General features: G+C 39.3%; 1 gene segment (V, D, J or C); it reads left to right on the plus strand.

Annotated features, from left to right (window-relative positions):
* Positions 1-687: 687 nt before the first annotated feature.
* LOC103900573 lies at positions 688-9,329 on the plus strand. The segment is given in 5 exon segments: positions 688-691; positions 1,050-1,127; positions 7,806-8,141; positions 8,451-8,468; positions 9,196-9,329. Coding segments are annotated over 5 exon segments (570 nt in total).
* The last annotated feature ends 2,636 nt before the right edge of the window (positions 9,330-11,965 follow it).

Raw genomic sequence — 11,965 nt, forward strand, 5'->3', positions numbered from 1 at the left:
TCCCTGGCCAGATTTAATTCTATCAGGGCTTTAGCTTTCCTAACCTGATCCCTGGCTTCTCGGACAATTTCTCTGTATTTCTCCCAGGCTACCTGTCCTTGCTTCCACCCTCTGTAGGCTTCCCTTTTGTGTTTGAGTTTATCCAGGAGCTCCTTGTTCATCCATGCAGGCCTCCGGGCGTTTTTGCCCAGGAGGGCAAAACGTTATCTACCCTCCTACACCCATATTATCCTTTTGACAACATACCCAATAGGATACTCTTTAGGATGTTGTCCAGGCTAGTTCCCAGTTTGCTGTAAAACAGCATTTACACCACTTCCTTTTGGGAAGTGGATTCTGTGGCCTACTTGTTAGCACTATCAGCATTCCTGCAATGTCTCCTGAGAGCATCAATCCCTGGGATTGTCTCCCAGGATGACACATGTCCTTCCTGGATTTTTCACATGGGATGTTCATATTTCTCCCTCCCATTTTTGTTATGGGGAGGGGTATATTTTGAGATAGTCTCTGTAGTATTGTGATACATACTCAGCAGTTCGGTCCTGGGACCCAGGTAACAATACTAGGTAAGGAAAAGCAGCCTACACTTTTAACAAATACATGACACTGGAATTTTTTTTTTAAGACAGAAAGAAATCCTTTGTATGAAAACTGGGCAAGAGGGAAGTCAGGGGAAATAGATGCAGGATGGGTGAGTTCCAGAAACTCAACTCTTCTTTAGCACAGCTTAGTGATGGCAGAAAGGGGAGAGATTCACTCTTTCTGCCTTTATTTACAGAAGGTGTCTCAGATTGAATTCTGAAACTACGACTGAGAACAGGACACAGAGAGAGATGGAAAGAGCTGCTTCCTAGATAGGCTGGATTCACTACATACAGTACCTCTTGGAGCAATATACCATCTGCTTCAGCATATTTTTCTGCAAAAGCACAGTATTTTCTAACACAGATGAGAGCATAAAGGTCCCCTCCGTTTGTGACCTCATGAAAGGTAAGATATGGCATGATATCATACAGGCTTTATGTGCAGTTGAGAGCTTCTAGTGGCAGGCAATTCTGGTACTTCTTCAAAATATTGTGCAAACTTACCACTGTACTTTGGACAGAGCACCCAGCTGGCAGTGCTTGGTAAGTTTCCTTAGGTATTTTTGTTGCTTACTGTAGAACATTAGTTCATTACAGAATAAAATGCTGACATAACCAATAAAATGTGCTAAAGGGTTGATTTAGGAAACAGGGTTAAAATTATTTATTATCTTGGCAAAAGGCAGATTAGAGTAATTGTTAAATCCATGCCTACTGAAGTAAAGGAGGAAAAGAAGTCTCTATTACTAAGCACATTTATAAATTAAATGTTTATCTGGATGCAGTGTGAGATCAGAAAAGTAGGACAAAACTATAAAGGATTCTTCAATTTTACTGTGATCCCTGAACTTAAAAGCATTAGAGATAAAAGAGTATTTTAGGAAAGTAACCACTACATGCCTTCAGTAGTCTTACAGTCTTTGCTTGTCATTCACTCTTCATATTGTGTTATTCTAGCAGAACCTTTCAGTATGACCAATACAGCTATTCTAACAATTTTGCATTTCTATTTAAAATAAGTACAGCAAAATCAGGAAGGGGCAAAGCTTTAGAACATATTCCATTATATTTGCCTGTGTGACTGGTGAGAAGAGGAGCTCTCTTCCATTTCTGGTATCTGTCATCTAAGCAAATCCTCACACACCTGCTCATAAAAAATAGGCTGATTTATAGCCAAAATAGATGCAGAATTCAAGGGTGGTAGAGAAGGGAACGGAACACTAACCAGATGAGAAGTGACACCCTTTCAGGAGAGGCATTGTAGCTGCTTTTTCTCTCACTGTGTTCTTACTCGAGATTAGCTTGGTGACGGCACCAGGCTCATTGCAGTAGCGAAGAAAAATTGGGTGAATAGATTAAAAGTCACCTGTCAGTTAATGCATTTGTTTGTTTGAAAGGGATCTGATGATAGATTTGAGGGGAACCTGGCATATCTTTTTTAATGTCATTATCAGAAAAGAAGTATATCTTAGTGCTAGAGGACAGAGGGGTATAATCCCATAAAATGGAGTAATTTTTCCTGCTCTGTGCTTGTCACTTCTTTAATCTCTTCTAAACACTTCAGAACAGGAGAAAATATCATATTGAACAAAGAGTTTACAACTACTACTTACGTAGTCTCACGGCTGTTTCAAACAAAATGGAGAATCGTTTTCTGAGAGACTGCTTTTTACAAAAATGCCTTTATGGGTCTCAAATTCACAAGGTGTGACCAAAAGGAGCACTTTTTGATATCCTCAACTAAACAATGTAATGTCCCTCAACAATTCACATAAAGTCTTAGCATTTGCTTCCCCACTAATGGCAGAAATTTGAGTTTATTTCACCTTTACACAAACTCAGACAACACAGAGTAATAATCTTAGCCATTTGGACTTCTATCTGCAAGATTTCAGCAATTTTAGCAATAATTTTTAGCTGTGCTTACACAGAGCCACTGCAGTTTGGAGGAGGGACCAAGCTGACTGTTACAATTAAGAAAATGTTGTTTACAAAGTATGTTTGAAATAAAACAAAGGAAACCCAGAAAGACTTTTGTCTTTCAATTATTTCTTTTTATACCTATATTTTCTATTTTAGTCAAGTCATATTTAAGTTACTCTGTGTATCAGTGAGAGAGGTGATCAGTCTTACAGTTGCAATTGTTATTTTCATAAATAATTTTTGCCACATTTGCCCTGATCATTGCAAAAGACCCTCTAGGTCATTTTTGCTTTTGAAAGATTCAAGGAAATACACAAAGATACAGAAGAAGGAAAAAAAAAAAACCCAAAGAGAAACACAGACAGGGTATGAGTGGGGGAACCCCTAGAAGAAAGGAGATGATGTTTCGATTCTTGATATAAAACTCACAAGCTGGAGATAACTTGCAGATCAAGGCACTAACATTATTCAGGAATTGAAAGATAGATTAAGGGACAAATTAGAGCTCTAATTATGTATTTTATGAGGAGGAGGAGGAGGAGTACTGATATCAAGGGACTGCTGTCTGAAAATCCAAGCAAAGGACTAATACACTTGAGAAATAGCATTTGAAACAAAAGGACAAAAGGATATAATCTGAAGTGAAGGAAGCAAAAACATTGGTGAGCAACTTCTGTGTCAAGTGTGACATGGAATAGGGGACAATTATCTGTTGGCACAAGCCAGGGTCCCAGGGTCCTGAGAACAGAAAATAAACAGCTCTTCACTCCTCCCAGTTGGTGAATTCCTGTATCGAAAATTTCCTAGATCACAGAAGATGGGGATGGGAGACAGGGAAGAGCGGAGTTGATGGAGGCTTCTTTGTCTTTGTCCCTTCAAAACCTTAATGCTGTTACAACAGTTATGTACTGTTTTCTTGTGGTTTCCCTCTCAACTTCAGACAACAGACCTCAGTGACTACACTGAGTGATAAGTAGAGGCTGACAGCAAAACTGAGTGCATCTGTCAATTCTCTTTCACCCTCCTTGACAAACGTTTTTGTTAGCACATGCCAGAGGTACTGACCTTCCTGTGGGAGCCAGCATTTGCATATCTGAAGCAACATCTCCCAAGAAATGTGTATAGTAGGAATTCTTTCTGATGGCTATGATAAAACTTTACCTTGAAAAGGACATCTAGTTTTGGGTCCCTCATCACTTGAAGCAGGCAGAACATTAATTATGGGCGAGGAGAAAACAGATTTTGTGGGTTAAGCACCTGACCATTGTATGAATTATAGGAAGGAGGGTGCATGGGTAAGGGATTTCCAATTAGGCGATTCAAAATTCTGCAGAATTAAGTAAGGGGTGAGGGCAAATGTCAGGCTGTGTGATTACACTTCAGTCTGCTGGACTGTGAAATGGTAGGATATATGATGGCAAGTGGCCTCAAAAAAAAAGAAAAGTCATTGTCTGGGACACTTAACAGTCAGGGTTTTGCTAAATCCCATGCCTAAAAGCAGTATTTGTAGGCTCATGGGGAAGAGGATGCTTAACATCAAAACAGATTAAATGAAAATGGTTTTTTGTTAAGCTTGAAAGAAAGGGAAGTAGAGTGATGGACTGCAAGGGAAGGATGAACAGGATCTTCCCTGTGGTCCTGGTATTTCAATGCTGTACACGCTATGTAAGTGAAGTAGCATACTGCACCTCCAGGGGCTAGTACAGCTCTTTCAGGGGTAGGGAATCTTTCAGGAGTGACTTTTCTGGGTATGGTAGATTAGGAAATAGAAATTTTGTGCCAATAAGGAGGAGGAAGAGAGAACAAGCTTCTCAGAAAATTTTTATATGGAGGTCAACAGTAATACTCTATTTTGAAAAAGGAACATGGTTCACTGTTCTAGGTAAGAAAAAGAAAGTGCAGTGGAAGGGTTTGAGTCAGCAGAGCTTCACTAAGAAGGCTAAAGATGGTGTTTCAGGAAAGACAGGTCAAGAAAAAGGGAGATAGTAGGGACTGTGAAGAAGAACAATTGAATTATTGTTACTAAGTTTGCCCTGTGAATAGTACAGTTTGGTGTTAATTTGTCAGTTTAATAGAACTGTGGAGAAAGCTAGCAAGCAAGCAAGCTTAATGGAATAAACTGAAAGGAGTGAGAAGGATGAGACAAGACCAAAGAAGAAGAGACCTCAAGTCAAATAAGTGTGTTCTGGAAGAATATATACTACCTCTACAATGCAGAACTCCCAGAGGCTCTACTCAGTGTTCACTGAGTCTACTGGCTCTATTCTACCAGAAACGAACTGTGTGACTGACCAAGTCTTTTCCCCAGAACTAAGTTGCCTACAGAATGAACTAATCATTATGATTCCCTCTTATTCCTACAATCTATTTCCCACTCTTATATGCAAATGGAATGTGTGTCCATGAAAAAGAAAAAGGCAGAAGAAGTAGGACTGGGAAGGATGTACAGGTATTCATAAGGAATTGACAAAAGATGTGGAGGCTAGAGGGAAAGAAAGTGAGAGTGGGTCCAAATGAAAAAGACTGGATCTTACAATATGTATCATGATTCCTAAAAATTGTGAGGATATTGATGTCAAACTACAGCACCAGACAATAAAGTGCTTTACTAATGACAGAGAAATGAGGGGTTGTTTTTATGCTGTGATCCAAATCACCATTAGAAAACAATGCAGAATATTTAATAACCAAGTACTACTTAGACAGACTGATATACCTTCTTTTCAGCACACCTTTGGCTACTACTCTGCAAAAAAAATGGTATTTGAAGGTTTAACGTGGTTATCACTGGACAGCAGCCCAGGGCAGGTGTCAGTAGTTTTGATATTACACTGTGAGGCTGTGCTCTGCCAATATCCAGTATTTTGGAGAAGAAACAAAAGTAACAGTTCTGTGCAAGTGGGAATCATGAGGAGTGTATTAGGTTGTGCAAGGGGCAAGATTCTGGGAGTGTGACAAGGGTAAACAAAGAGGGAAGTCTTTGGACTCAGATGATGGGTTCTTTTCCCAAGATGCCTCATTATTCATGCTCTATAAAGTTAGGGTAGACTAGAGCACAGCAGAATGGAATATAAAAAATAATTCCAGCTCTTTCTGGAGCACATTAAGATGAATATAATCTATAAGGACATTTGGTGAAAATGGCTGCATTTGTCAAACCTATCAAAAAAATCCTGATCAATCTTGTTCTCACACATAGAGTTTCAGAGTGGTTATGGTGGAGCTTAGTCAAAGTGAATGGGAGAGAAACTGGGGGATAGGTGTTTTGGAGCAGACAAACTACTTTTTGGAGGAGTGATGTAACTAAACAGTTCCATGTAAGAAAGAAATACAGCAAATACCAGAGAGTTCCTTTAAGATTCTGGAATAAAAAGAAAGGGAATTTTTGATGGAACATAAATCAGTAGAATCTGGTGATCCTCACTGGGATTCTCTAGGAGAAGATAGAGAGAAAAGAGCCAGGCAACACAGAACACTTAAGAACAGGTAAGCAGATAGCAATTGTGGTGCCAAAGTGCATTTGTGCATGAGTGAACAAACCTACTGTGGTCTAGCTCTGGTGAAAATGGATATGTCCAGCTACATGAAAACTGGGAAAATGCCATTTTTCTCAAGTTAGGTGCAGGCAACCTAGTGCTGACCCTGGAACACACTATAACACTGGATCCAGGAAGCAAAAATAGAAAACCAAATGTTAAAATGTTAGTTTTGTTGAAATGAGTGATAAAGCTTCCACTAATTTCATTAGAGTCAAAATTCCACCCTCCATTTTTAGTTTCAGTCTGGTTTCTTATGCACAATTAGAGTCATTAAAGTTATTTTTACCATGACAACTCTAAGCTGTCTACCATGCTGTCTGGCTATTCAGATTTCAGATGTATGCACTGGATTCCTAGCAGACAGATGGGGAAAGAGAAAGAGCAGAGAAGGAGATGGTCAAATGAGTCTGAGAAAGAAAATCAGGATAACCTATACATGCTGATGTGGGAGATCATTCTGTAAAGTCATCCAATGAGGGCGTAAGAAAAGCTAAATGGGAAGAATCTGAATGAAAGGATATATCACAGAATGTTTCTGTAGGAGGGGAAATACTAATACATAATGCACACACAAAACTCAAGCATTCATATTTTCAGACACAGACAAACAGACTTTTGGCAAGAGGAATTATTGTCTAGCATTTAACCCTGTTTTTTTCTGATCTCAATTCTTTCTGCATTGCCATGAGTTTATGCAAGGAAAAAATAGGAGATAGTTTTAATAGAAATGATGGAGCTGACAAGTCCTGTGACATTGGCATGAGAAACACAGTTGAAGTACCATTTGCTTCTTTTCATAGTCTAATAAATTTGTACTTTGTGTCCTTTTTGGCACCAGGAGAAGACACCAAGGATCTAGTGCACTTATTTTTCCTCAAGCAGAGTGGAAATGGTATTAGCAGTGCAGAATCAAGCCTTCACAATTTAATCCTTATTTTGCTCAATAGGTGTGTGGGGTGTGGGATTTATTACTCTATTATCTCTTTGTGCTCTGGATATGAGCAACATTTGGTGACAGGAACTAAGCTGACTGACTTAGGTAAGAAAACACGGCCTACTATTTCTTTGCTAAATAACAAAACACATTCCCTCTAGGTTCTTTTGGAAAACTTTGTAGGTTAAGGATTTTGTAGGTTATAGGTTGGGGAGATTCAATTTGTTTGCTTGTTTATTTTTATTTTTAAAAATGTAGGATAAGGAGAAGGAGAGATTGAGGTGAAATAAGTCAAGAAATTTCAGAAAAATCTTGACTCAGGACCTGAGGAGATGGATATACACAGAAAGAGATAAAGACAATAGAGGATGAATGCAGAGGATCAGTTTGCCCCCTGCTCATTGTATAGTTTAGCACAACTAACCAGAGAATTAAATTCCTTTTTTCAATTAGTACCTTAGCTTTAGTAAGCTTGTCTATTTGGTCAGTATCCAGAGAAAAAGTTTTGTACTTGCTCTGTACCTTTATATTTTAAATCCTGGAGCCACATTCTGTTCAAATAACCTATTTATTCTTATTTAAACGGCATATATAGCATGGCATATCTAGTACATACTATGTTGGAAAGACAATTAAAATTTAATGTAAATATAATTGTCTTTTATACTGAAAATCATGATCCTGCATGCTCAGCACTATAGGTCACATTGAATCTTGAATTCAGCATCCAGTCTCCAACACACATATTTCTACAAAAAAACCCCACGGTCTGATACTTAGACGTATGAGGATGAAGGCTCCGGGCCATATTGCTTTCCGTTTCAGGGAAGAACGATGAAATCATACCTCCAGCTGTGGCCATCTTTTCCCCATCAAAGCAAGAGATCCAACAGAAGAGCAAGGCCACGCTGGTATGCCTGGCCTCTGGTTTCTACCCTGACCACCTGAATCTGGTCTGGAAGGTGAATGGTGCTACGAGGACAGAAGGGGTGGGGACAGATGAGTTTTCCACACGGAATGGGAGTATGTACTCATTGACCAGCCGACTGAGGATCTCAGCCCAGGAATGGTTCAATCCTTTGAACCATTTTGAGTGTGTTGCCAATTTTTTTAGGAATGGAACACTGGAATCGATACACAAATTAATCTACAGTGATGCTGGTGAGTAAAATACATGTGGGTGTGGGGTTCATCCTCTGTAGCCTCCTATATCTAGAGTAAGCAGTCATTACTGAAGGCATGTTTCTTGCCTACTACACTTAACTCAGATCTGTCAGTCCCCAGGAAATTGAGACCAAACACAAGAATCCAATCCTGTTCTTCTCCAAACTTGCTACAAGCCATATAATTCTCATTCCCACACCCACCCTCTATTATACAAGTGATTGTACAAAAAGAGCACTTTAAAAGAGGTGCTGATACATATCTGGGCTCAAATAATATCTCCTATTTCTTTTCTCCTGTTTTTAGATTGTAGTGTCTTTAAAGGTAAGTTAAACCATTAATTTTTTCCTCTCTTGACAGTGAGTTTGTTTATCTATACATACACCTGTGTATGCAAAGAGAGATGTGTCTTGTGTGTATGTGTCTCAATATGTCCTGCATTTGCATTTGCTGGCAGGCACAGCTATTCATGTCTGTATGCACGGGTGCAGGATTGTACATGTGCGGACACATGCATTCATGTTCTTGTTGAATACACATCCAAATTCTGTCTACTCTCATGAAATCTTCCGTGAGACTGGCCGCTAGAACTCAGTATTTCAGCATAAAAATATCACTTAGAGCAGCAGACCTACCTGTAGCATAAAGATGTATGTTGATTTTCTAGCAAGTAGTTAGAACACTTTGCTAAGTCACTGACTCCACATACTACAGTACATTATCTCCTTAAAAATACTACAGAATTAGAATAAATTATATTCCCGTGAGAAAGACTCCAAATCCAGTTTCATTTGATGCCCCCAACTTCTCATTCTTCAGACCAATTCCTAATCAGTCATACCAACGTGAATGTGAAAAGTCTAATACAATTACTACTTAACATGATATTTCAGCTAAGGGCAGCCAAGTTATAACTTGTGCATATGAGCACTGAACAAGTTCTCCTAATCAGCAGAATGAAAACAAAATGTCCTTGTCAAGTAAAGTTTTCTAAAGAAATGCTTGTTTTCTCTGTTGGTTTTTATTTATTGCTTTCTCCCTTACTTTTCAGAAAACTATCAGAGAAGTGCTACAGCTGGGAAGTTTGTATACATCATGCTTATTTTCAAGAGCATTTTGTATGAGATGTTTGTGATGGGGCTGATGCCTAGGTCCAAGGAGAGGAACAGAGAGGAACATGTGTAGTCTGTACACATTTGTCCTAATTCATTCTAACTGTACAGGAGACCACTTTGGACAAAATGATGTTTTAAAGTTCTTATTTATATAAATCCACTTCTCTACAACCATATTGTGTCTCTCATCATTTTCAAGACAAGCTAGTGAGAATGAAGGGGAGGGTTTTAGACAAAAAAGAGGGTAAGAACTCCAGGGAGATACTGCACAAGACAATTAATGAAGTATTATCAGAATGTGTAGTCTTTTTAAAGAAAAGGGTAAAAAGGAAAATTAGGAAGAATAAGAAAATAAGAAAAATAAGAAAGACAAAGAAAAGCAAAGGAAGAAAGAAAAAAAGAATGCAACTCAGAAATAGGGAAGAGAATCTAATCTGTGAGGGAGGAGGAAGGGGAATCAGGCAGTGGTTCTTTAAAGCTGTGTTTGTGGGCACCATTTCTGTGCAGTATAAACTATAAAACCAAGGGATTACTAATCCTGGAGAGTGTTTCTGGAGATCTTTCATCTACTTTGCATCTCATTCAGTTATTACCTTATGGCACAAGTTAAACAATTGGTAATTCAGAGGCAGCTCACTCGGGAATAAATGAAGAACAGTCATACCTTTTATGTATAGATGTATCCTAAATAGAGGTAGGAATAACACAGGCCAAGATAGAGGAGTGCTTGTGGACCTTTGGAAGCAGAACATCTGGGAATGCAATAGCAAGGCAGAAGGAGTAGGAGGCGTAGAGTGGAGACCCTGAAGGGAGCTTCTGTCTAGCATAGCCAGGGTCTTCAACAGAAGGGGGAAATATCTCTGAAGGCCTCAGCAGAAAACCGTACCTCAGAATTAGAGCAGATGACATGCCAAAATGTGCTTGAAAATATCTCTTTAAGGGAACAGCAGTTGAATTTTAGCCAAAACAGGATGCGGTTTGACATTTACTCAGAAAAAACCGTTTTGATAATGCATCAGCCTCTCTCACCACAACACCACCCCGGCCTCTCAGGATGAGGCACAGGGTGCAGCTCCCTGTTCACCGTGTTACAGTTGGACAGAAATAGTGACACATATGAAAGCTGGTAGGTTTTTTGTCTCATGTTATCACACAATCTTCTTGTTACTGAAGTTTGCAGATGGGTTTTGCATGTGCAGCTGCTGTTTCTGTTGTGCAACACACAAAAAACGAAAGACTTGTGGGTTTTGGGGAGTTGCTGACCTGCTTTTACAAATCAAAAAACCCCCCACACTAGGTATCTCAAGACAGCAAAACAAGATGATAAAAATCATCTGGGACTTCTGTCCCATCATCATGGGACTTCTGAAGATCTCTCAGTCCAAATTCCTGTTCAAAACAGGGCTAACTCCAAAGCTAGACCACGTTGCTCAGAGCTTCGTCCGGGTGATTTCTGAATATCTTCAAGGACAGAGACTTGACAAGCTCTCTGAGAAATCTGTTCCAGTGCTGAAGTACCCTCAAGAGAAAGCATTTTTTTGTTATTTCTAATCAGAGTTTATCTTGCTGCAGCTTGTTCCCACTGGCTTCCACTGTGCCCCTCTAAGACTCCAACTCTGTTTAGGCAGTTGTAGTCATGCAAATAGCCATCCTTTAGCCTGCTCCTCTCCAAGACGAAAAAAAGCAATTCCCTCAGCCTCTCCTGTTATGTTTCTGCTCCAGTCTCCTGATCATCTTAGTGACCCTCTGCTGGACCCTCTACAATTTGTTGATATCGCTGTTGTACTGGGGCTGGGGCAGGGTGGGGGTGTGTATGGACAATAGAGGTAGTATTCCAAATATAGCCTCACAAGTGCTTCAACATGCTAACTGCATTCTTGCTAATGCAACCAAAAATGTAATTAGCCTTTATGGCTGAAAGGGCTTGCTGCTTACTCATGTTCAATTGCTTTTCTGCAAAGCTGCTCCCTAGCCAGTCAGCTGATATTTAAATGACTCAGATAAAGGTTCTTTCACCTTTTCCTCAGGGGATGTGCCTGTAATCCAATAACTCCTTTCCCAACGAAGAAATGCTGTGTAATAACCACAAATTGAAATTTTCCCTATAAGTTCAGTATGCTTATCCTGCATGTGTGGTAATATAGATACTCCTTTGCCCTACAGCATTTACAATATAATTTGACATAATTCAGATTGGGATAAGAATAATCTCAGAATGTGGATGCTGTGTCTGTAATTATGGAATGTTCCCATTCTATATTCTTTCTTTAAACCTTTCCAAAACCCTCTGTCTGGAAACATATTATTATTCTTATTTATTTCAGAATGAGCAAATTATGCAGGTGACTTTTACATATCACAAGGACTTTGCTTAGTGCTTTCTTGCTGTAGGACAATTTAGGACAATTTGTTATGTTATCATCATGGAATGCTTACACCAAAGAGTACCTCATGCTATGACTAATTCCACTGCATCAGTGACACTATCTGGGAGAATAGTGGTGCTGGAAAGACACTGGTAGGTCTTTGTGTGTGAGACACAAGATTCTTCATGCCAAATCTGAAGTATTCCATCAGAGATAGGTTATATAATAAATAAAATTACATTCACATCCTGCTTGTTCATCCCTCTACATTTTTGTCTTCAAAATATGGATGCTCTCTGGAGCAGTGTTCATATTAGGGCTTAGCTCAAAGTCAGAGAGA

Source organism: Aptenodytes forsteri, unplaced genomic scaffold (genome assembly GCF_000699145.1).
Source record: "Aptenodytes forsteri isolate BGI_AS27 unplaced genomic scaffold, ASM69914v1 Scaffold405, whole genome shotgun sequence".
Classification (NCBI taxonomy): Eukaryota; Metazoa; Chordata; class Aves; order Sphenisciformes; family Spheniscidae; genus Aptenodytes; species Aptenodytes forsteri.